Source organism: Chlamydotis macqueenii, chromosome 7 (genome assembly GCF_036417535.1).
Source record: "Chlamydotis macqueenii isolate bChlMac1 chromosome 7, bChlMac1.mat, whole genome shotgun sequence".
Classification (NCBI taxonomy): domain Eukaryota; kingdom Metazoa; phylum Chordata; class Aves; order Otidiformes; family Otididae; genus Chlamydotis; species Chlamydotis macqueenii.
The window spans coordinates 2,030,702-2,055,716 of NC_141562.1; the positions used below are offsets into that span (position 1 = coordinate 2,030,702).

The 25,015-nt window shown below is 42.6% G+C and overlaps 1 protein-coding gene and 1 long non-coding RNA gene across 5 annotated transcripts in view; one reads left to right on the forward strand and one right to left on the reverse strand.

The window, feature by feature from the left end:
- Positions 1 to 25,015, reverse strand: part of LOC147600029 (uncharacterized) — a 686,528-nt gene that overhangs the window by 139,840 nt on the left and 521,673 nt on the right. The window lies entirely within an intron of this gene.
- VDAC2 (voltage dependent anion channel 2) lies at positions 1,040 to 14,236 on the forward strand. 4 transcript variants are annotated; one of them, XM_086752847.1, is made up of 10 exons: positions 1,081 to 1,195; positions 4,893 to 4,946; positions 5,109 to 5,180; positions 6,202 to 6,251; positions 8,552 to 8,704; positions 8,793 to 8,845; positions 9,307 to 9,534; positions 11,249 to 11,399; positions 12,287 to 12,344; positions 13,161 to 14,236. In XM_086752847.1, exons 3-10 carry the CDS (start codon positions 5,114 to 5,116, stop codon positions 13,250 to 13,252), a joined length of 852 nt encoding a protein of 283 aa, XP_086608973.1. In that variant the 5' UTR covers positions 1,081 to 1,195; positions 4,893 to 4,946; positions 5,109 to 5,113; the 3' UTR covers positions 13,253 to 14,236. The 4 variants fall into 4 exon arrangements, with proteins under 4 accessions (XP_086608972.1, XP_086608973.1, XP_086608974.1 ...); XM_086752846.1 differs by lacking the exon at positions 4,893 to 4,946 and having other exon boundaries at positions 1,040 to 1,195; XM_086752848.1 differs by lacking the exons at positions 1,081 to 1,195; positions 6,202 to 6,251 and having other exon boundaries at positions 4,913 to 4,946.

A 25,015-nucleotide genomic window follows, 5' to 3' on the forward strand; every position in this document is an offset into this window, starting at 1 on the left:
ATGGAGTTTAGGTAACAGGAGACTGGCGCTTGTCTGAAAGAGGTAGCCAACCTTGTCAGAGTGTGAGCTACCGTATCAGCTATGGGACAGCCACGCTACTGGATATTGCTGTGTGTCTGTGAGTTTTGGCATAGCAACAGGAGCATGTGATGTTAGGTGTAATGTATTCAGAGTTTCAAAGAGTTGGGGAAAATGGGAAAGCAAGGGCCAGAATCCCTCCCTCCGGAGGGATGCTGGGCAGCGTGGTATCACCCCAGGGCTCCCCAAGGGCTGGCCACTGCGGGGAAGGGCGCTTTGAAGAGCAAGGACAGTCTCTGGGCAACTGCCACCGGTGCCACCTTGGCGATTTGCAGAGCTGGTCTCTGTGGCTGCGCCTAGGTCAAGGCCTTCCCAAGCCGGTGCTCCATCACTGGAGGCAGGCGGGACCTGAAAGGGAAATGAGCGGTTTTTCGGGAAGGGCGGTGGCCCTGTGCACGGGTCCTCCTGCCGGTACTGCCGAGAGCCGCACTGCGGCCTCCCACTCCCGTGCGGAGGACAGCGCCCGTTTACTCAAGCTCTCCTAAGCAGAAATGCTCCTTGGGTGTGGCCGCCACAGGCCCGCTGAGGAGCCTGTACCTGCGGCGCCCTGCGCTCCGCCGTCCCCCCGGGCGGCGCAGGGCCCCCGTGGCTCTCTCTGTCACTCCCCGGCTCCGCTCCCCCAGCAGAACGGCACCCAAGGGCCGCCGCACCCCCGGCAGTTGCCCCCCACCCTGCGCCTCAGAAAGCTGCGCCCCGCCCGCCCCGCGGGCGCCTGGCGCGGCCGCTACGCTCCACCCCCGGCGGGCGGCCCCGCCCGCCCGCAGGACCCCTCTCCGCTGCCGGGGCTGCCCCTCCGACCGCCTGCCGGCCCGCGGCGCCCGCGCCCGGCTCTTCGCTCGGGGACGCGGAGTCCCCCGCCGCCCGCCAGCTTTGGGCCCCGGGCGGCGGCGACTCCCGCCAGCCTGGTGGCGGCGCGGTGCAGCGTGCGGGGGAGGCGGCGGGCGGGGCGGCCCCGGCTCGTTGGGGTCCTGCGCGGCGGCGGGCGGGCGGACCGGTGTCTCCTTCACTTCGCCCTCCAGTGCCAGCGGCTGCAGCAGCGCGGCCTTCTCCCGGCGAGACCCGCCCGCTCCGCCCGGCCGCGCTCCACCCGTCCCCATCGCCCTCCTGCGCTAGCCAGGTGCCGGCCCGGGCCGCCACTGGCCCCGCGGGAGCAGGGGAGGCGCGGGGGGCTCACCCGTGTGCGAGCGGGCGAAGAGGTGGCGAGCGGGGCTGGGGGCTACGGGCCGCGTGGGATCGGGGGCGGCGGGGCCGCGGGGGTCTTCCCCAGCGCTCAGGCTAACGGCGGGGAGGGGGCGGCCGGGAGCGGGGGGTTTCTCCGCTCGCGTTGCCCCTGTCCGCTTGCCCCCGTGGCCGCCGCAGGCGCCGCGCCCTCCTCGGCGTGCGGGGCTGGGCCGGGCCCGGGCCGCGGTTACATAAAGGGCGGCGGGAGGGGGTCAGGCCCGGATGCCCAAGATGGCCGCGTGGAGGAGTTCACCTTGCCGCGGCAGCGGGCGCCGCCGGGCCTGGCGGCGGGCCTGGGCGCGGGGCAGGACCTGGCGCAGGGCGCGCCGCCCGGGCCTTTCCCCGAGAGGGTGTGCCGGCTCCCCGCGCCTCCCGGCCCGGCTTCCCGCATCCCCGCTTTCCCCTTCGGTGCCCTTCTTTTCGAGGAGGCTCTGCTTTACTCTTGCTTTCGGTTTCTGAGCACGTAGTTCATTTTCAGATGTCTAGTTTTCTTTTCCTTCCCCGTAGAGTCTCTTAGGTTGGCCTAGCTATGGCTGCTGGACTAACGTGTCCACCTCCGAGATGTGAGGAGGGAGAGAGTTGAAGCAAGGGTAGTGAGGTGGATTTTTGGTGTTTTGGTTATTAGTGGGTTGTTTTTTTTTTTTTTTTTTCCTCCTTTAAGCTTTAGTAGCAGTGTAAGTCTAAAGGTCAGTGCTGTGTCCAATGTATTTTAACAAAATATTTTTTAATATAACTTTCTGTGTTGCTGTTTACTGGAATACAATTTCAGTATAGTTATTGCAATTTTTTAAAAATTGCATGAACACTTAGGGTTTTTTTATTAGTCTGATCTAGCCTGATGTTCAATATCTTGCCATCTTAAAGTTGTTAGAAATCTTTATAGAAGTCCTTGGCATTCATTTAATTATAGAGTGTGAGAGAGTTTTGAAATATTACCTCGAAGGATAACTGTGATGTAATAATTCTGATAACATTAATACATTTTTCTGTTCTTAGTATTATTTTTATTTTTATAGAAGAAGAAAGCACGTTTGTGGCTCTTGGGTAACAGATTAAACTTTTTTTTTTTTTTTTTTTTTTGGTGGCGTGAAACAAAGATTGGGGTGGAGCTCTCACTTGATTAAAGTAGATTCTGTTTTTGAAATGAGGCATGTGATTATTTGATAGTTGCTTTCACAACAAACCTTATATTTTACACACCTCGAATTAGTAGTTTTAAGTCAAAGACACTTCAAAATAGGGTTGAAGAAAATTACTTATGATTATAAGAATTTGCAAACCTAGGTAACTTACCAGCATTTGAGGACACAGGGATGTTTTTAGTTGGTTGGGTTTGTTTTTTTTTTTTTTTGGCCCTGTTTTCATTTAACGAGCATTCTGAGGATGGCACTGGCCTATCAGGTTATTTAGTATACTCGTAATCAACTCTTGGTTTCCCCTTTTGTCCTCGTCCATCCCTGTTAGTACAGGATTAGAACAGCAGTGTGACAGTTGTACTCAGTTTTAACTTTATCGTAAAACTTGAATCTGGAATGTCTCGCAGATGCTGGTTGGTTTCTTTGCAATGGGAAGGATGCTTAACTAGGCCAGATAAAGGGCAACATCTTTTTACTGTAGTAATCCTTTGAATGTAGACACAGGAACCAGTTTGTTAACTTATCAAGGCATTACTGCTTAGCATAAATCTCTTGTCTGTAGTGGTTTTCTGTTCAGATTGGAAACATTGAAAACAAAAGTGAAAAGCTTGTTTATTTATGTTATAAGAGCATGTCTGTGCTGAAGGCCAGTATAAAACTTTAGAATTAATTATTCTTCTGAAGATGCTAGTTAGAAGTGAGACCTTTTTGTTAAAGGAAAAATACATAGCTAAACCATCTCTAAATTATTTTAAACTGCTAATGAATTGTACAGTTACTGAACAGCAGAAATTTAGAGGGGAAAGAGCAGTGTTCCTACACTTTCTTGTCATTTGGTCTACCACCTGCTGCTTTTTATTGAATAGATAATAGGAGCTATTTAATGTCTTGTTACTGGGATTAGTAGCTGTTCTGCTATAGTTTGTCTTTTTTTTTTCCCCGCAAAACTTATGTTATTTGTTCTGGACTTGAACTTGGGCTAAGGCTTTTTAAGCTTCAAACACTCCATGTTTCTCTTTTTTAATTTTTTTTTTTTTAAGAGACATTTTACTTTAATTCTATAGAATAACAGACTTGTTTTATGTTCCTGAGCAAGTGATGGATGCCTTGCTCTAGTGACCTGGTTGTACAGTTTAGAAATCTTTACTATAAAGAAGGGGTTTTAATTTTTTTTTTTTTTTTTTCGTTAAACTGTAAATGTAAATATTTTTGCTCAGAGGAGGTTGAAGTTATCTTCTTATGGCTTACAGGGTGGAGTAAGTTACTCTGGGAAACTGCATTAGAAATTGTAGAAAGATAAGAAACAGTCTTGTGCCTTACCATTGCTTGCTAAAATAGGTTGTGGGTTTATTTTTTTTTTTTAATAGTAGCAGTTCATACAATTAGTCTGTATATATGGCAAGTGAAATTAGGAGGTTTTTTGTGGGTTTTTGTTTGTTTGTTTGTTTTTAATGTGGATGCTATTCTGAAACAGTTTAGTGAAATGGTGCCCTAAAGGAAACTTTTATGAATTGAGTGTTCCAGGAGAGTTTTCCCTTTCTGTAGATAAGGCCGTGAAAAGATGGAAAGAAACTTTTTTGAAAGGGTAAAAAAAAAAAAAAGCTTACCTTGATCCCATTTTATTGAGTACACTTGTGATCTTGTGGAATTCTCCACAGGATAAGCCATTCTATAGCCAGAGGTTGAAAATTTAAATAAAAGTACAATAAAAAGTTAAAAGTATGATATAAAAATGAACGCAATCTTTTCTACTTTCAGCTGAGAGTTAACATATGAAAGTACTACCCTTGTTATTTTTGAGGTTCTGAGGATATTTTTCCATTTAATTAAAAAACAAACATACAAGAGCAAGATAAACAGTCGATAATGTTAATCTGACTTTCTCTGCAAAACAAATGTGACCAATCAGTTTGAAAAGATAAGATTTTTGTTTGCTTGTTTTTAGCTTTTTTATGGCACTTACCTAGTTTCTTGGTTTACAACCTCCCCCCTGCACCTTCCCCTCCCACCTCTTTCACAGCATGCAGGGAGTTACGAACTCTTTGAAATATGCTCCATTTTCTGTATTTTAAAACTTGTAAATACAGTGCCTCTGTAGCAGTGGCCTTTTGCTTTGAAATAATGGGAAAACAGTCACTGAAGGAAGGTAGAGATAGTGTATCTTCACAGGCAGGAGAACTGAACAGGCTTATGTGAGACCTTAGGCTAGTATCTATCTAGTATCTATTGTAGGTCCTTTCGTGTAATTTTCATAAGCATCTGTCAAATTTGACTGTGCGACTTCAGGAAGTAACTGCGTTATAGTTGTTCAGATTTTGAGTTTCCTGGTTTTTGCTGGTAACTGCTAACTCTGGAAATGTGAGCTATTAGTTGATTTCTGGTAATGAAAGATGTAGAGAAATCTATTTGAAAAATGAAGAACTGAGTGATTTTGTAATGCCTCTTTTCTACAAGCAGGTTACCTAAGCCAAGAAAACATTCAGTGTTCACAGTGACCATCACTGAAATTCTGTAGGTGTTTCACAGAATACTGTAATTGTTTGAGCTGTCTGTCTATTACTTGCCTTGATATATAAATCTGCCTTAAAGAGTATCTTTAAAGAGTTGTGGTAGTGTTTTTTGTGTGTACACAGTGGTAAAAGGTTCACTAGTAATTAGCCCATTATCTTTCAGCTCCAATGGCGATTCCTCCATCATACGTAGACCTTGGCAAATCTGCCAGAGATATCTTCAATAAAGGATATGGTAAGAATAGCACCTTTTATAAAAAATGTTGAATTGAATTGCTCTTTTAAGCCTGTATGTAAAATTGAATGCTGAAATACCTGTGTTTCTGGGGATGGAGAGGATGTGTTGGTTTTATATCATTGCCGTTAACTAACAGATCATTGGAGGCTTTTTGTGGACTGTATTGACGTGAAGTCTGCTAATTGTTACTGCTTTAGCCACATGCATGTCAGAGGGGTATGAGTAAGCAAGAATATAAGCATCACGTGAAATTTAATGTAAGAGTACCCTTTGTTTACCAATTTGTCTGTGCCACAACATTTGTTGACATAGAAAGGGATATACAACACTGTAATATTATAACCTTTTTTGGAATAGAAAGAGGAATAACTATTGGGATAAAGAATCCTTCAACATTTTAAAATGCTTTAATACCAGGCAATTGCATACTTAAGTTATGCTTCATTACAGTGCTGTTTATTTCTGATCTTGGGAATGCACGGGGGTGCTTTTTCACCAAGACCCACTCAGCTCTATGGGTAACAATGTGAATTGACGCTCCCATAAAAGGTACTTATATTACAGTTCCAGTGGCTGTGTATTTCCCAGTGACTTCACTTTTACAGTTTTTTATTCTGAGATATTTCTTCTTGGTGCTGAGAGACAAATTTTATGCCGTGGAGTGGCTCTTCAAGTGGCACCAACTCAAAGCTGATGCCATCCTGGGAGCAAAAAAGAATGCGTTTTGACTGTCACTAAATTTACTCTTGCAAGTCATTGGTAGTTAAATGTATAGTGTGCAACTGAGAGGCTACTTCTCACTTCCTATGTGGTGATGATAGAACAGAGCTCCTGGCTTCTTCTAAAGTGGTCTTCTCTACCCGCTGTGGCATCTACAATTTGAGTGTTATTGAAGTCAATCTACGGTTGTTTTTATATACATGGCACACTGCTAAGACTGCTTGGAAAACTGGCTTATTGGAAAATGTGCATGGTCTTAGTTAAAGCCTACTGGTGTAACTGACTACTGTTTGTTAAGGTTTTGGGTTGGTGAAACTGGATGTGAAAACAAAATCTGCAAGCGGAGTGGTGAGTTTAAATACCTTTTTATTCATTATATTTTTTTTTTCTGGATATGTCCCAATATTTAATTAGAAAGGAGACCTTCCAGATCTCTTAAGTAGTTGATAAGGTATATGAATGATAAACTTTTGGTGTAGAATAATTTCAGGAGGCCCTAGAGATCTGACTTTATTCTGAATGTAACAGGGGTATCACACTTCATAAAATAGATTTATTAGTTGTCTCTCATCTTATGTCTGAAGTGAACAAATAGCTGACACATTTTTGAAGTATTTTAATATATCAATCATAGTATACAGAATTTATTTCTAAAGTACTTTGTGATACTACTTGTATTTGGTGGAAATGTCTGTCATCTTGATGCTTGTGTGAAGTAGTTGGCAGTGAATTAGCATGTTGAATCTTTGGCTTCTCTTTAAAGGTATTAAAGTGTTGCAGTAGTGTTCCATGCAAAATGTCTTGGTCATACAAGTAATAACTTCTGTAAGTTTTATCTATTTCTAGAGCAAACTTTGCAAAATATAACGGTAGATTTTTTTTTTTTCTCCCATAACTGGAAGCTTTAACAGTGTAACTGGCTGTTAGAAACAAGATGCATGAGTTATATGCTGTGTTTTTTCTAGAAGTTTGTGTCCCAACTGAAGCACAGTTTGCAAGAGTCCTATTATAGATGTAGTTGTTCTTACTTTAACTTGTTTCTTTCGAGGACTACAAGTAATACTGGTAAAACTCTCTGAAAAATACAAGCCCTGATGTGAATCCCATATCAGTTATAAGTCATCCGTGCCAGGAGGAGAAAGTGCTGGCATGTATGTACAGCAGATGCTTTGAAGCAGATATAAGAGATAATGTATTAATGTACTGTTCCTGAAGCTGTTACCACAATGGTTGCAATCACATATCCTCTGCAGTAGGAATAGTAAAAAGCAAGAAGCTGAAGGTATTTGGACTTCAAGTTGTGTAGTCCCTGTCACTTGCCAAGAAATAGACCATACTAGAATTATGCAGCTGTGTGGATGGTTTAGTGGTTCACTAACATAAGTAAATGTCTTGGTTGTGGTTAAATTTAGTCAGCCACCGTTAAAGAACAGTCTCATGCACGCTTGCGATGTGCAGTAGGTCTTGGGCTGTGAGAATATGGATGCTTAAGGACTTGTGATTTTATGTCTGCATTTCCTTCTGGGGGAGGTGTGTGTGAGGAGTTGATTTGAAAGTAATACTATGTGTGGAACAAGTCAGAGATAAATGTTTTAATTTATATATTTTTAAAAAGTTGAAATAATAAACTTTTTAAACCGTAAGGGCAATAGTGTTTAAGTGGAAAGAGCTCCTTAAGGTATATTTGCAAACCAGACTTCCACTTCTACTAGGTATTGCCTTTAGTTTCTGAGTAGTGCTATACAGAAATTATTCATTCTGTTCTTTGTGAGAATCCAAACAGTGAGATGCATCAGGGACTACTTAATTTAGTAAGGAGATATGAGTGATATTGCTACCTTTTAATACTTTCAGTAAGTCCAAGTAAGACTCTGCCAGAAGCATAAAATAAGACTGTTACCTTAGCTCACAATTCAAACATTAATGTTCTTCCTCACACCAAAGTGTCAGGGGAATAGGAGTTTTATAAATGTCAGTAAAAACACGTGTGCCTATGTCTTGTGTGAAAGGCTGGTGCATAAGTTAAGACTGAGAACTCTCTTAAAAAGCAACAAAAAACCCCAAGCGAACATCCAAACTACTACCTACCCCACTCCCAGTTTGAAAAATGATAGCATTCTATCGCCATTTGTAGTTGTACATAATTTATCTTTGGAGTTAGTTGACTGAAATAATAAAAATACGTATGTGGTCCTTAAAGATTTTTACTGGAGTTGCATTATGTGCCTTATAGTGTTTTTGGCTCTTAGTTTGATTTTTTTTTTTAAAATTTATTTTGCTCATTAGGAGTATCAGACTTAACCTTATGTTTCAATAACTTGTTTCTGCTTTTAAGGAGAATATTTACGGTAACTACTGTCTTGCTTCTGAGTTATGTTGAAACGTATACATGTTGTAATAGTGGTAGAAACCCTGCAGTCGAGATGGTGAGTGTGAGGAGCCCTCCCTGTTGGCCTGGATCCTCTAATTCTTCTTGTCAGTCTCATTCCTCCTCCTCCCCCTGCAAGTTGTCTACTGTTGTTAAATTTGTTGCATAGAATAACAAGATCTTAGTATTTGTTGAAGAAAAGTCTTTTCTCTTTTGGCCCTGTGTAATGCTTTCAGGATCACATGTATCTTCTCTGTAATATGGACACTGTCGTTTTTAGGAATTCACAACATCTGGCTCATCGAACACAGACACTGGAAAAGTGAATGGGAGCTTGGAGACCAAATACAAGTGGGCTGAGTATGGGCTGACTTTCACAGAAAAATGGAACACAGATAACACTCTGGGAACAGAAATTGCAATTGAAGATCAGGTAATAGATTAGGAGAGTATTTATTTGTTTTACCCAACTAGCAGAACTGAATTTATAGCTTTATCTTATCTTTTCCGCCTTCAATTAGATTGCCAAAGGCTTGAAGTTGACATTTGATACAACTTTCTCACCAAATACAGGGTAAGAATTGTTAACCTTTTCACCTTATTTAGGGCAGTAACAACACCCATGATCAGTAAATGTACATCTGGTCTGTTGTATTGTCAGATATGTTTGTATGGTTTTCTATTGATCCAAATTAGCAAATCCCAATGCTAAAGGCTTCTGCTTTTTAGCATGACATCTTATTCTACAGTGTTACTATTGGACATTTCACAACAGCTTCTTCGCTTATTTTCTGGGATAGAAATACTTGACAGATTGCAGGAGGCATGAAAATCCCTCTACATTCATCATAAAATGCATGTTTATGGTAGCCCTGTGCTTTCTTGATGGACTAGCTGTGCTTTGGCCCAGTCTAGAGGATGCATGTGCATGGTCTTTAGATACATTGTGTAGAGTCTAGAGTCTTATGGCTTGAATTTGTCAATTCATTGAGGAAGATCAAACCTTGTCTTAAGATAACTGTTTTTCTGTTTCAGAAAGAAAAGTGGTAAAATTAAGTCAGCTTATAAACGTGAATGCCTAAACCTAGGTTGTGATGTTGACTTTGATTTTGCTGGACCTGCAATCCATGGTTCAGCTGTCTTTGGTTATGAAGGCTGGCTTGCTGGTTATCAGATGACTTTTGATAGTGCCAAATCAAAATTGACAAGAAATAACTTCTCTGTGGGTTACAAGACTGGAGACTTCCAGCTGCACACTAATGTGTAAGTACTGAAAATTGTGTCCAGATCTACACAAGCAGGCTTTCTCTACCTTTCCTTCTAGTCAGAATACAAAAGCTTGAAATATCAAGAGGTGCTTGCAGGGACTGGATCCACTGTTAAGTGGACTGGATTTTTCAGTAGGAAACTCTAAATAAATGTTACTTTGTGTATATCTTTTTCAAAACAGTAAATACAAGTGGCTTGTTAGCACTTGCAGCGTAATGTGTGCTACAGGTTACCAAATACTGAACTACATACAGATTGGAGGTGCAGTAGTTCAGTTATGCAGAGCTGATCATAATTCTTTTTCCAACTTTCCCGTTACATTTAATTGTGCACGACTATAAGGGCAGTAGATTTGCTGGAGGTGGTAACTGATGTTACCAACACAGGAAGGACATGGACCAGTTGGAGAAGTTCCAGAGGAGCGCCACGAAGATGATCAAAGGGCTGGAGCACCTCTCCTATGAGGACAGGCTGAGAGAGTTGGGGCTGTTCAGCCTGGAGAAGAGGAGGCTCTGGGGAGACCTGATAGCGGTCTTCCAGTACCTCAAGGGGGCCTACAAGAAAGATGGGGAGATGCTGTTTAGTAGGGCCTGTTGCAATAGGACAGAGAGTAATGGTTTTAAAATAGTGGGGGGTAGATTTAGATTGGAAGTTAGGAAAAAAATTTTTACAGTGAGGGTTATAGAACACTGGAACAGGTTGCCCAGAAAGGTGGTAGAAGCCCCATCCCTGAAAACGTTCAAGGCCAGGCTGGATGAGGCTCTGAGCAACCTGATCTAGTCGGGGATGTTCCTGCTCCTTGTAGGGGGGTTGGACTAGATGGCCTTTGAAGGTCCTTTCCAACCCTAACCTTTCTATGATTCTGTGTTGCACTATTTAAGTAGGCCAGTAGTAGTTTCTGGAGCAAGACTAGAGCTTTGCTTTTGGACTTTGTGAGTAGGTTCATCTTCTTACCTATCTGGGATGAAGAGTGCATGAACACTTAAAATGTAACAAACAAGTGTTAAGATATCTTGTTAATGAACTTTCTTCAGACTTGCTGCCTTTAGATCTTAAATGTTCATCAGAGCAAGCTGATCAAAACCTACTGAAGAACATGGTGTTTTCAATCTAACTTAGTAAAAATTGGCATTTTTCTAGTGTATTTAGTTAGGAAAGAACTTGGTTTGTTGAGATAGAAGTTTTTCCTTTTGGAGGAGGAGGATGGGGATTGTGTCTGTCTGGGTTTATGGAAGTTAAGGGGCATGGGGGGAAGCTACAAAACATTTTATAGCCTGGGCTGTAAGAATTCCATTTCAATTTACTAATGTCAAACATTGTGACAGATTTTTAAAAAGATCATCTAATTCTTTAGGAATATCATGTGTATTCAATAATTATAAAATTCAGAATGCTCATTTCCTGGCAGTTAACATTTATCTGTTAGTTTTGTAAGGATGTGATCTGGAACTACATTCAAGTACTTAGTTTAACATTAGTGTAAGAATTAGCAGTAGCACTCTGAAATATTTTTTTTTTTTTTCCCCATGAATTATTGCAGTTTAATTTTACCGTGAAACTTTTGTTCATTTCTCTTTCTCCTGTTGAAAAATGAAACAACTCAAACTTTTGGAATTCTCATTTGAATACAAATTTGAAGTAGTTAAAAAATGTAAATGTTGCGATTATGTAAATATAGAAAACTAACTTTTTTTCTTAATTTGTGCAGCAATGATGGTTCAGAATTTGGTGGGTCAATTTACCAGAAAGTGAGTGACAATCTTGAAACTGCTGTAAACCTGGCTTGGACAGCAGGTAGCAACAGCACTCGCTTTGGCATTGCGGCTAAATACAAGTTGGATTCCACTGCTTCTATCTCTGTAAGTATGGCTCGAACCAAAAGGGTTATGCAAAGCACAGTTTCTACAAATATGTGTGTTATTAGTACAAAAGAAGGTAATGAGTCAGGAAGTCTTCTAGGAATTACTTATACAATCAAAGAAGTTATAATTAAGCCAGCAGGATTTAAATTATGCAATGCTGCATACAGTGAAGTCTCTTTTAGAATCTGACTATCATGTGTTGCTACTCTAGAGGACTTAATGTATTAATTAAAAAAAAAAAAAAAAATGAAAAAACCGCCTTCATTTCTAGTTCCATAAGTTTACAGAATTTTTTTAAAACCAGTTTTGGGGGAGCTCTGTCATGTTCCCATGGTAAGAACATTGGCAAAACTGATTAAAAAGGCAATATGCATAAAAGTTTTCTATATGTTATAAAGTTTGAATTGAACCTGGATTATTGGAGTCATTCTGTGGAGAAAGTGAGAAAAATAATTTTGCATATATTGTTTATTATGATATTATGAAATGCTTGCTGCTTGGCTGATTGGACCTGCAAGATACTAATTCTTTTGTAATAATATTAACATGGAGGATTCTTCTGAAGTGGCTTAATTTGGGAGATTGTGGTGGTAAATTGCTGTGGCCTTCTGAAAAGGAGGGAGTGTGGAAGTTAACCTGCTGAACTACAGTTCTCCCTGCCCTTACATTCTGTCTGCTCTTAGGTACATGACTACTTCAGTTGGGGGGCAAGGGCATAGCTGAGAAGAGAGAATCCAGTAAGCACAGAGATGCTGAAAGAAAAAGTAAAATTTGGTTACATTTATAATGACTGTGTTGCCATAGTTATTCTAGTTTCTGAATTATAACAAAGAATTAATCAGCTACAACATTTCAATTGCTTTTGTCTTGGGGTTTTTTTTCAGGCAAAAGTGAACAATTCTAGTCTAGTTGGAGTCGGTTACACCCAGACCCTGAGGCCAGGTAAGGATTGTCACATGGATTACATCACATACATCTCTTAAGCATTACAAATAAAACATTTGAGATCTATGCATTTATATACAACTATTTCCCTTCTTCAGAATAACTTTGTCTTGAAGGCAAAGTAGATGTTTTACAGTAGCTCACGTTGCATATCAAATGTTTAGCTAAACAAGGTAAATTCCATTGTACCTAATGGTATTTCTACATTATATTCCTCATCTATTTGTATAGCAGTGGACTGTATTGTGTTTGATAGCTTAGCTTTAGGCTGTGCAAAGCAGTCTCTTTAGCATTGCTTTCTCCAGTCATATCATATTGAATGATAGCAGGTCTTGAAATAATAACTAATCGTCAAAAGAACACACTTCCTGCTCTTCATACTTGGTAAAAAAACCTCCAGAACGTAACTTGTTCTGCTTAAATATGAAAAGACACTGGTTAGTTCCTTATTTGAAAACCAATAAAAATCACGGTTTCATTCCATCCCTTCATTGGTACAGATATGTCTTTCTCTACATAGTTTTCTTCTTTCTTTGCACAGCTTAATGTGTAAAAGGAGAGCTGTTGTGTACTTATCAATTAGAGATTGTATATCCACTTTGTAATATAGTATTTACAAAAACCATTTAGCTTAATTCACATGACTAGCTTTCAGTCGATTTCATGGGTAAGTGGATTGTTCCGTAGACATCTTCAGAGGAAAGTCATGACATAGAACGAGAGCTGTGACTGGGACTTGTGATGACAGTGGTTGAGTTGCGTGAAAGCTACTCTGATAGTATGTTATAAACATGCTGTTTAAAAATCTTACAGGTGTGAAGCTTACACTGTCTGCCCTGATAGATGGAAAGAGCATCAATGCTGGTGGCCATAAACTTGGTCTTGGCCTGGAATTGGAGGCTTAAAAAGGCGAAGAAACTGCTGCAGAGAAGGGATATCAGAAGAATTTGGCCTTAAAATGTATTTCCAATGTGACCAGCAGGCTTTTTTTCCCCAAGAAGGATGACCTAGAACAAGAGCTGTATTTGAAGTATTTAGACAGTTACTTGTTAGCTGGTTTCTAGTTAAATTGGTTACCCATCTAGTTAAAATCCTGCATTAGTGCAGTCACTTAAACATTATTTAAATGTATTTAACTGTTTAATGCGCTACCCACAAATAATGAAATAGACATTTATGAAAACTGTACAATTGTGTGCATGTTTGTTTTTATGTTCCTTTTAACATTCAATATTGCCATTGAATGAAAAATGGATCAGTGGATGTTTTGAAATGAGGTCAACAATTTTGTTAAATCACCTGAAGTAGAAGTACTTTTGGTATCCCAAGACAAATTATGAATAAAACAAGTACACACGTATACTTGTGCCTCAGATATTTTAAGAGTTAAGATATGAAGGTAGTGTGCTCAGTTAAGTTTTAACTTTTAACTTCAAATAATCCAAGAAGTAGTGCTCTATACCTTTGTGCAGTTAACGACCTCCACCACACCCATGACAACACTGAATATAGATGGTTTTCACTGAACAGTTGGATTCCTCAAGCAAGTTGAATGTGCTTTTCTGTCAGGTAAGATTTGTCATGACAGAACGGTTTAATTACCCCTGCGTTCCACGAGCAAGATATACTGTATTGCTAGTTGGTCTCCTGATGCAAAGAGTGCAGAACGATGTACTTGGCACACTGAGACATCTAAGAACTGCTCCTTGATGCTTTTGCCCAAGGGGTGAAAAACCTCACCACAAACACACCTTTTGCTTCTATTTGTATGAAGTGAGACGTATCTGCAACTGAATGTAACAGTGTAATGGTGTAACAGCCTGCTTATCCCAACTGCTGTGAGAGGTTTCTGTTTAAATGATTGAAATAAAGGCTTAATTTTAATTGGAGATGGAGGAAAATGCATCCAGTGTCGCTTTCCCTTTGATAAATCTTGGCAAATACCCATTTTTAAGTCCAGAAACTTGCAGAATAATGGAAAAACTCACATGTTTTTCCAGGATAGAATTAAGAAAGAATAGAAGTATGAGGGATGTTTGGTCTGTGAAAATAACATCCCTTAAGGTCAAACATAAATAGCTCTGAATGCTTTTAATGTGGAATATATTAAATACAGGTAGTTACAGTGCTTACATTTAAGAACAGGGATTTATTGAGTTCAGGCAAGTGCCTGGAGCCTGCTTTTTAGTCTCTCATAGCTGTAAAGGGTACCTTGATACTTATTCTTGCAGTCTGTAGTTCACAACAGCTTCCTTTATACGGCAGGTGGCTAGCTCATGATCAGTACGCTTTATCTCTGATTTGCAAGCTATGTTCTGTTCATGCTGGATTAGACTTAACCCCCATTAAAAAATCCTAGTGATTTGCTTGAGGTCTTGTTCCATCCTCATACTCAAATTCTCAGGTTAAGTACTCCTGTGAACTGCTTATGTTTCGGCTTTAGCTTCTTTGCAGAAGACAGAGCAGAGCCTAAGTTTCCAGCTCGGGCTCTTGAGCAGGCTTCCTAGTGTATTCGACTAGATCTGTTACATGGCAGACAATGCTGTTTGGCAGCATTTCTGCTTTGGAGTACTTTTACTGCTGTTGTCATTAAATGCCCTTTTTTTCTGAGGAGCGGTTCTAGCACTTGGTGCTGGAACAAGCATGTAAGATGCAATTTGTTACTTTCTTACTGTTTGTTAATGTTCTTAAACTGTTTTTTGGTGGGTTTTTTTTGTGTTTTTTTTTTTTTTTTTTTTTTTAGTTTGAAGTGTTTTTATGTGCTAGACCACTTAAAGCTAGAGACTGTGTGGTCAGACGTTTGAATTTTAATACAGTTCTCTTCTTAGTATAACCATCTTTGGTGCCTCACAAAATCTGTCCAGGTTTCTTTAAAAAAAAAAAAAAGCTGTATGCATGGTCCAGCTGTAGCACCTGGGCGAATAAAGGACTCTGTCTTTTGCTTATGAGTGATACCTCAATACCTTGTTGCAGCCACGCTGGTTTAAGGATGTGAACACTGTTTCTCAGTTTTTGGAAGATTTTGATAGGGCTGTAGTGGTCTGACTTTTTTTTTAATGATGGTCTTTTGTTCTGGATTTTTTTTTTTTTAAGAAACAGCTATCTTTTTTTCACTACCTGCTCACCCCCAGCTGTTTTTTCCTGAGGCCATAAAATGGCAAGTAGAATAAAAGCAGATATTGCAGAGTTTCTCTTCAACTCTTCATACAAATTAGTAATGGAAAGCTTGAACCTGTTAATTGTGTTCTGTTTTCATGTGCATCACTTTACTAGTCCTCAGCCTTTAAACGTTTAGTATTTTCATTTGTAATAATGCTGATGGGCAACTGGAGAAATAAAAGGGCTCTGCAGTAGTTAAGGACTGTGAAAATGTGTGTTTTATTAAAACATTGTTATAAATCACTACTTTGGGAATGAAAAGGAAGTTCAGTTTCTGTCTCTTGACATCTCTCAAGTGAGGCTTAGAAAAATGGCTTTCAAACTTCCTTTTCAAGTGTGCTACAGAAGCTGGTGGCGTAATTGCAGTTTTGTGGTAAGGAATGTTGGTTGTTTAAATAGCTCCATTTTGTTAAAACACATTGAAAGCCTTAATAGTAGCTTTCAGTGCTAGCCAGCTTTTCCTCAGGTGTCATTCTGAATAAAATAAAACCACTTGAGATAACCAATGACCTGAGCATGGCTGTGCATCTTGTTTGTGTAAACTGTAGCATTGCATTCCTGCCTGGTACAGCTGGAGTTGGGATTGTCTGTATACGTATTGCAAGGAGACTTAATCATGCTTTCATAAATAAAATCCTTTCACATGAGATGATGATGCCCTGATTTTGCAAGTTACTGAGCGACTCAAACACTTAAATTCTTACTGTGCTGTAGAAATTCCCTATGTTGTTTCAATTAACCTTGCACTCTTCACATGGCTCAGCTTGGTGAGGTATATTCTTAAAGCTGCCTCTCGCACAGTGGAGTAATTCAAAACCAGAAAATTTGTTTGGAACTACTTCAGAATGGGCATGAAACCCTTCACCCCCAAGCATTGGGGTACAGGTTTTTACCTTTCCCTTGGCTAAGGCTGGGATAAAGCTAGGTAGTAAGAGTGTGCTTACTGCCCTCTAATGTCCTGTTCTGGTGTTTGGCTTATTACTGCAATAGTTGGTCTGCTGGGCACAAAGACGCGTTTAGATCTATGGTGACCATACTTCTACAGGAAGTAGAAGGGAGCAAACAGAAGACAGCCTGCACACAGCTGATTCAGTCCTGCTTGTGTCAATATCCTTGTTTCCTTATCATCTCAGTCAGCTAAGACAGAAGCAATTCCATGCAAGGTAAGCCACTAATGATGACAAATACTGGGTCGCACTTATGGCAGCAGTGTCTTGACGGCAGGTACAAGTGCTTACTGTGAACTGACAGAAAGGAAAACTCAAAGCTTGCTGGGTTATGCGGCGTGAAAGGGCGACGTTTGTTGCAAGTGGTTTTATCGTGTTGGTCTGCCTGCCTGTTTGTGGAATATTTCTGTTCCTGATCTGGAATAGGAATAAAACTACAGATAATATCAATTATTGTATTGTGCATTCATTGTATTTTAGTGGTATTTCCCTTCTCATGATTGTTCCTGGGCCTCCCATGTAGTTGCCAGTTGGGTCCAACTTTGTGGGTGCTGCTAGGTGAAATGGAAAGCAATGAACAACTGAATTTTTGTGAGCCTAATGTACAGCAGCATCTAGTTCAGCTTTGTGAGTTTGATACTACTGTGCATGTAGAAAGAGGCAAACTTTTTTTGCACAGCAATTTCTGAAAAAAATTACATTGAAAACTTATTAAAATGCTATTAGACAAAACGGGGGGTGTTGTATACTGTGAGATTTGGTTCGTATCTACATATGTATTTATCTCTAGTGGCAGGGAAAAGCGCTGACAGACCTTTAAACACAGCAAGCAGTCAGACAGTTTCAGCTCCAAGCATTTGACCTTTGCTACAGCATGTGTTTTTAAATGAGTTTTCTACTGAAACCAACACCACGCCGATACCTACAGTACAATTACCACTGGTTAAGAGTAGCGCACATATCCAAAATGTGTTTTCATGGGCTGTTCTTTGTCTGGGATCTGTGAGAGAAGATCCTAATGCAGCAGTAATTACTCTGTTTAGTGATTTTTGCATTGTTAGCAACTCAGTACTTTTTTTTTTTTTTTTTTTGTTTAATTGGCCTGTGCTCCTATGAGCATTATAATGCTAACTGGCTATTACAAACATGTCACTGCTGGGGTCGGTTTGGGTGTCCCCGTGTCAGTCAGTTACGAGCGCGCAGGCTGAGGCTGGGCCTGGTGCGGGGCAGGGAGCTGAGGCAGGAGCTCACAAGCAACCAGCCAGCTTCCTCCTTGGATATTTTATTGATCGATGGTGGCATTACTAAACGCACACCTTAACGGAATCGTTATTAGACACGCATGACTTCGTCAATTAAGAAGCCGTAAGTTTTGCTGTGCTGTGTTGAGAGCTTGGCTGGGCTGGGCGGGGGAGGGGGGGGGCGTATTTTTTGTCTGCATTGATGCGACCGAGACGTTTCCCCATCCGCCTGCTGAAAGAGCAGGACTGTAATTTACTGCTCGTAGTGGCCCAAGCCGGTAACTGCCCCGGTGGGGTCCGGGCGGGCCGTTCCGGGGGGCGAGGGCGGGGCGGGACCGAGCGGCCGCCCCGCACCTCCCCCAGCCCCGCCCGGCCGCGGCCCAGCCGCGCCATCTGGTGGCCACCGACCCACCCTGCTCCCTTCCGGGGGGGCCGCGCCCGGCGGCCGTTGGCGCGGCGGCTCTCTCGGGTGATTTCGGGGTGCCCTTCCTGGGCTCACGCGCTGGGGGAAGCCGGCGGGAAAACAGCAACTGCAGCGGGCCTAGGCCTGATTCTGAGCTGAAGAGACGGAATTGGAGGGGGGAAATGCCCTGCGTAGCCTGGCACTCGCTGTCCGCCGGCTTCTGGAGGAGCAGTTGGTCCTGTGCTCCACACGGGCATGCAGCAGCTGGTGCCTGGGTGCATCCCCGCTCCTCTTTCAACAAAATTAATTAACAAAGCGAGCTGTCTTCTCGACTGCTGCTCTGCTCCTGACGTGACAATACTTTTCTAGAAACATCTACATGGCTCAAGATGCATTTATCTTGTTCAGGCCACCCTTGGCTTTGAGAAGCACTTGCTGACAGGAGGGCAGGGCACACCAGCTGCCAAATATCAGAAGGCAAAGGGGAAGGATTCAAAATGTTGCCTGACTCCTGATCGTCCCATGTGTGATGGCAACCGGCGCCATGGCAGGACTGGACCGACCCCGTGGCAGCCAGGTGGCATGCTGCGAGCGTGGGTGTGCTGCTGCGGCCCGGGCCCTTGCAGTGCCACACCACATAGGTAGCTCACAAACTCTTCCCCCATCTTTGCAATTAATTCAATTCCCAATCAAGCAATTAGAGCATGGGGACAGGGAAGAGAGCCCAGCAATTCTGCTCAGGGCCTGTCCCATGGGGATGCTGTGGTGAAGCACCTGGACTCTTTCACTTGTTGGAGCTGCTGGTGCCGTGGGGCAGTGGCCTCCCGCCAGAAGCAGTTGCAGGGTGGTGAGCACTGCTGTGAGGAGCCACAGCCTCACAGGAGGGGCTGTTAAAAAGCTGTGCAGGACATTTCAGTTGAGAGTGGGGAGAGGAGATAATTTTTGTCTCGGCTATTTTGTTCATGAAGGTACAAAATTTGTCCAAATTCCTGGACCAAACCATAAGACCAGTGTGTCCGTGGTGCCAGGTAGCGAAGTGGGCAGGCGGCACTGCTGCCCTTGGGCTCTCCACTGTCTGCTCCTGGGGTGTGCCCCACCTTATCCTGCTTCCCTCTTTGGGGATCCTTGTTGGTCTTTCGGGCCTTGTTTCCCTGCCCAAGCAGAGCGTGCAAACATCTCTTTGCCAGGCACGTTGAGCCCCTCAGGTGTTGGGGGGCAGGAGGAGGGGGTGCATTGCCAGCTGGGGGCTGAGGCTGGGCCCAGGCCAAATTTACAGTTACAGTGAATTTTTTCCTTGCTACTTTGTTGAGTGGATTGGGTGGGTTACAACTGATCACAAGAGTCACCTGGCATTCTCACTTCCCAGCTTGGCAGCGTGTGCTTTGGAGAGCAGGGCAGGGAGTGTTTCTGCCTTCCCTTGTTGTTGCTGGTGCTCCACGTGTGTCCTTCCTTCACCTTGGATAAGGGCCTGCCCGTAGCAGAAGAGAGTGCAGTGGCGTTCGCTGTAGTAATGTATGGACGCAGGCTGCTGGCTGTCATACCTGGGAGCTTCATTGGCCGGGCTGAACAGGACCTGCTCTGACAGACATCCCTGTGGACGTGGAAAGAAGAGGTGGTGGCCCTACAGACTGCCAGCCGTGGAGTCCTCACTGGCAGAAACGGCACCAGGTGAGCGCAAACAGGTGTCTCCAGTGTTTCAGGAATCAATGTTTTGTGATGTTTTAAGTAAACTGCAATTCATGAATAACTCTTCAAGGTACTGTAATTTAGTGTGGCTGTAGGCTTGCATTGCAGCCTCTGTAACAGAAGGCTGATCTTCTCCCACTGTGTTTAAGGAAATATTTTATTTTTGTTCTACTTTTTTGGAAGTTCCTTGGGAAATCTGGTACAGCATTTAGTCCTGGTGCAAGACTGGTAGGCTTTCAGGTGAGACCTGACACTTTGTAGCAAAGGTCCTCTTTGTGTTTAGGGTGCATTAGCACGCCGCTGAAGTTGTTTACAGTGCATTCATATAGCCTGAAGCCTACCTGGTTTAACTTTATCATGCCCATCATAAGATGAGTTCATGAGTGTACATAAATGTTGGAGTCTTGGTAGGTTTCCCTGCCAAGCTGGCGCAACCCAACTAACCCACCTTCTGCTTCAGAAGTTCTTCTCGTGGGCTGTCTAAACAGTCTGGCTCAAAATCCCGTTTTGTACCATTTCCTTTTCTTTTGTGGGAAGCTGTAGCAGGTAGGTGTACCATACACTCCCCCTACAGTCATTTATAGCAGCCTCTCCCAGAGGTGCAGCTCTTCCTAACTCACAGCATACCCCCATCCTGAGAGCAGTGCCAGGGAGTTATGTGGTTGCTCTTGGTTCCCCCAGTGTTTGGCAAAGCACCTCTCGCTCCAAGCACAGAAAGCGATGCTCTGCAGGAAGCATGAGCCCGCTGCTTTGCAAGGCTTCTGTGTTAGGCTAATCCAGTTTCTTCTTCCTGAAATGAGATTGCTCTTATATTTTTGTCTAGGATTTCTTGAATTAAAAATATGTGGTGTCACTGTAAGACGTGTTTAGTTTGGTGGGGCTGGGGCACACCTGGGCCCTGCACACTGGCTGTGCTGCAGAGTGTGGCTATCTTGGCATTTGTTGCAAGCTGGTACGTGCCTGCCTTGGCCGCATCAGCTGAGCTGCCTGCACAGCAGCAAACGGGTACCTGAGGGGCAGGGTTTCAGGCATAAAGACCTCAGCCTGCTAAGCAGCAAGGGAGAGAATGAAAGACAAGTATCCAAAATGTAAACTTTCTAGGAAAAGAAAGGATTTCATTTTAATACTTTTCTTTCCCCCTTCACAGAATAACTTTCCTGTTGCACTGGAAAACCCATTCTTACCTCTCCTTTGTTTTTCTTGCCTTCTACTCGATAGCCTTTGAATCCCTTGGAGGAAAAGTACAGGGAGCTGAAATGATTTGGTGTAGCTATAGCTGTTACAGTCCAATTTCTTTTTATGGAGATGAAGTAAGATAAACATAATGATGAAAGAAAAGATAATTAAACATAGAAAAGGCAGTTATAACTTCTGCTGGTGAGTCTGGCTCCCTTATTTCCTCCACCTCTCCTGCTGGAGAAACATGACCACAGCACAGGGCTGCTTGGCCCTTCTGAGACCTTGGAAACCTCTATTGGCACAGGAGGCCTAAAGCTAGCTATTTTTCTGTTTATAGGTTCATAGTTTATTAGCCTGGAGGCAAAAGAAGTAAAATGAGACCCAGTGAGGTCAGGAAGGAGCACATAAGCAAATAGAATAGAGAAATGCGTGATCATAAAATTAAAATTGTATTATAATACCTATATGTAATAGGAATGGTCAAAATTGAGACAGCATAAATTTAATTAGTCTTTTGTAACCTTCTGAGTGCTTAGCTTTGCAGCCTTAATCATACGTTTTTAATGCAGTTTGTGGAAGTGACCATAAACGCTTTCTAAGGTCCACAGACAGGCCCTAGCTGCAGGTCTGAAGTTTTCATTAAGAGTTTACTGCAGTCCATGGCTGGAAGCTTAAATACATGCTTGAAGTTGAGCTTGAGCTAAAAGGGGTCACTCAATATCTGGCATGTGAGTGACTGTGTTGAAAATCAAGAAAGGAAAACTTGGTAGCACCCGTCAAAGTAACCAAAGCTGCGTGAGAGGGGAGCGTCACAGACTTGGTGGCACCTGGGATCCCTTCTGCAACATCAGAAGGAATTTTGGGGCCCCAGATCTCTGGGTGTTGATTAAATGTGTCTGCTTTTGCCTCTTTCAAGTTTGTCTTCAGTGATGACTTTGGATCAGTCTCAGATTGTTAGGACAGGTCTGATCCTGCGCAGTAGTCCTTGATGAGTCTGAGGGAGCTCAGCTTTGGTGCTGTGGCCCAGGCCCTCAGCAGGACATCTTACTGGCTCCATCTTGCTTGCCCCCCTGACCCAAGGAGAGGGACTGTTGTCTGCTGCTGGGAATAATGCCCAGGAAATGACTGTGCCTAAAATCCACAACAGCAGTGGGGTGGCCCAGAGGTGATGTAGACACTGCTCTACGCAGATGCAGAGAAACTGTAGCTTTTTGTACAGGAACCATTTTTGTCAGGAGTTTGACCTAGTGAATACTATTTTGTAATTGCACTTGATAGTGAATTAATGCTCCTCTGCACTAGGGATGTGTCTGAGGCTCACTGGAATATAATCTAGCTCTGCTCTTCAATGGAAACCAAGGGAGGCCCTGCTATTCCTTTCAGGTTGTATTAATCTCTTTGATATAATACATGATGGCATGGTAGTTGCACAATTAACTGTGGCTTTCTGCTTTGGAATGACCCCACTAATTACTCTACATTGAAAAGATGGATTAAGCGTCTTGGGAGAGCGTTTTACAGCAACTGACATTTAGATGGCTAGAGGACGTTGAAGGTGACACTGCGGAAATGGCACACCGGTACCCTGCTGAGGTGCCTGGGAGGCTGAGGAGACATCGGTAGCTGGGTGCAAGCTGTGGGTGGAGACACCTGAGAGACCCTTTCTCACCTCTGTCCATGGAGCTGGACTCTTCTGAGGTGCTGGCAGATGTGAGTCCCCTTGCGCAGAGCAATGCAGGACTTGGTACCCTCTCCCCATCCCTGCGTAGCCCTTACAGCTGTGCCTGGATTCAAAGGTGTCCATTGCTGTCCAGTTAAACTTTCAACTTCTGCTGGTTGCAGCTGCCTCTTCTGCCCTCCAGGTTTTGACCACTGGAAGGCAACAGCAATGCCGCCTTGTAGTAGGCAAACACAAAAATCCATACCTTATAAAGAAATGAAGGAAGCATTGAGTGTCATGAGGCACAGCCTGCGTGAGTTTAGCTGTTATAGGGAAAAGGGTAGGACCTGCACGGTAAACTAATGCTTAGAAAAGTAAGCATTTTTGATTTTTATAAATACTCTCCTAAGTTTTGTGATTTCTCTCTTTTTATATTTTTTTTCATAGCTAGTCCAAGGAGATGCATATTTTGCTTAATGTAAACTCCTAGTGTTTGCTTCTGAACAAAGCATGTTAAAAGATAAAAGTTACATTATGGGCGAGTATGAGGCTCCTTGCCCATAAGCCTGAGTTTTATCTCCAGGTATTACTGGTTTTGACTTCCATTTAGATTTCCCTTCTACAGGTTTCTTTGCACCTGTTTTAAAATGCATTTGTTTCTTTTGGTTTTGCAGGGCTTTTTGTTTGTTGTTTGGTCTGTTTGTTTGGTTTGCTCTCATGCTCTTAGCTAGAGCCCCTTTCTGGGCCGTAACCCTATGGACTCCTGTGGCCATGCCACGCGACATGACACGTAGAGGCTGCATGTCCTGTGAACCTGTCCTCCTCTGAGAGTGGACTTCTCTTGATGTTTTCGATTTGTGGATTTTATTCAAATTCTTGGTGTTATGAATGTACAGCCAAGTTTTATCCTGGGTAATGAACACCCTGTTGTTGTATGTGTATGCAGTACTTGGGCATTGCATTTACTTGTGACAGCAGGAATAACGCTCTCTCATTAACTATCTTCTGCAAATCTAATTTCGCAATGTCAAAAAGTTACTACTTTCAGCTCACCAATATAACCCAAGTCTCTGCCCCAGCATAATTCAAAAGGTTGCTGTAAAATTGCACAGTCTCTTGGTTTTTCAGTAGGTGTATAGGAATAAAATTATGAGCCTTTAAACTAAATAATAATTTTTTCCTTGTATCTTGAGATCTGTTCAATCAATAATCTTTCTGCTAACTCTGGGGAGAATTTTAGTTGCTTTCATAAAATGTTTTAATTATTTAAAATCATAAAACATAAGTACACACAATTTGCTTGGAACTCATTAGGGAAATATATGAATAAGAAGAAAAGATAATGTTTGCTTCTGCGTTAATTTAAAGCAGTCTTTAAAATATGAAATCTAATCCTGGAAAGCAGTGACTTATCAGCAATGTTTACTTTTCCTATAATAGGAATAAATATTAAAGCAGCTAGTTATGTGCTTATCCCTACAGTATTGCACTGAGGCAAAAAGGAAGATAAATAACTTGCCTGAAATCCCACATTAATTTCCCTCTTTTACAGGTTTTATGTTTGTTCATTTCCTTTTTCAAAACATTGCTTTTAAAATTATTATTATAAAACAGGTGACTTAGAAACCACGAGTAGCTGCAAATGCATGAGGCCAATTTGTGTGTGATTAGAATTATGCAGAGGTAATGCTTTATACTCGTGCAGAGCCTTCCACCCCAGTGCAAATCACCGGGCAGAACATGCAGCAGCAGCAGTGAAATGCCGCTGCCCTGGGGCAGGGCTTGGCAGACCAGAGAGCAGAGCAACTGCTGGATGGGGAAATAAAAAAAACCTTATTACCGTTAAGTTTCTTTGAAGAAACTTCAGTGCTCCCTGTGGCAAGAAATGCTCATTTGCAGTTCTTAGGTGTGCAAACAGGGAAGAATCAGCTTTGCCATTCCCTGCCCAGTACTTCTTGTTTGGGATCTCATCAGAAATCCCTCCCCAAAAGAGCCTTCTCATTTTATTTACAATTTCCACATATTCATTCTGGAAAGGATGTTATAGTGCTGCCGCTCCTGTGAGAATTAAATGAGCAGTAAATCAAACATGCTGCAAACCACCCAGAGATGGGTCCAGATCCTCTGCGTGGGGAGCTCCTGGGTCATCCAAATGTGTTGGCATACCTGTTGTTTGGAAGAACAGATGGAGCTGCTCAGCATGGTTGTGTTCCTCGTAGTAGTGCAAGGGTGGTGCCAGGGATGGAGGAGGCCTGTGTGGTTTCAGTAGGTGGGTTAGATAAAACCAAGCTGTATTCATCCCAACGAGTAGGGAGAATGGTCTCTTAAAACAGCACTGATCTCTTAGGTTACTGACCTCTGTTGTGGCTGTTTAGGATGGATTTCTTCAACTG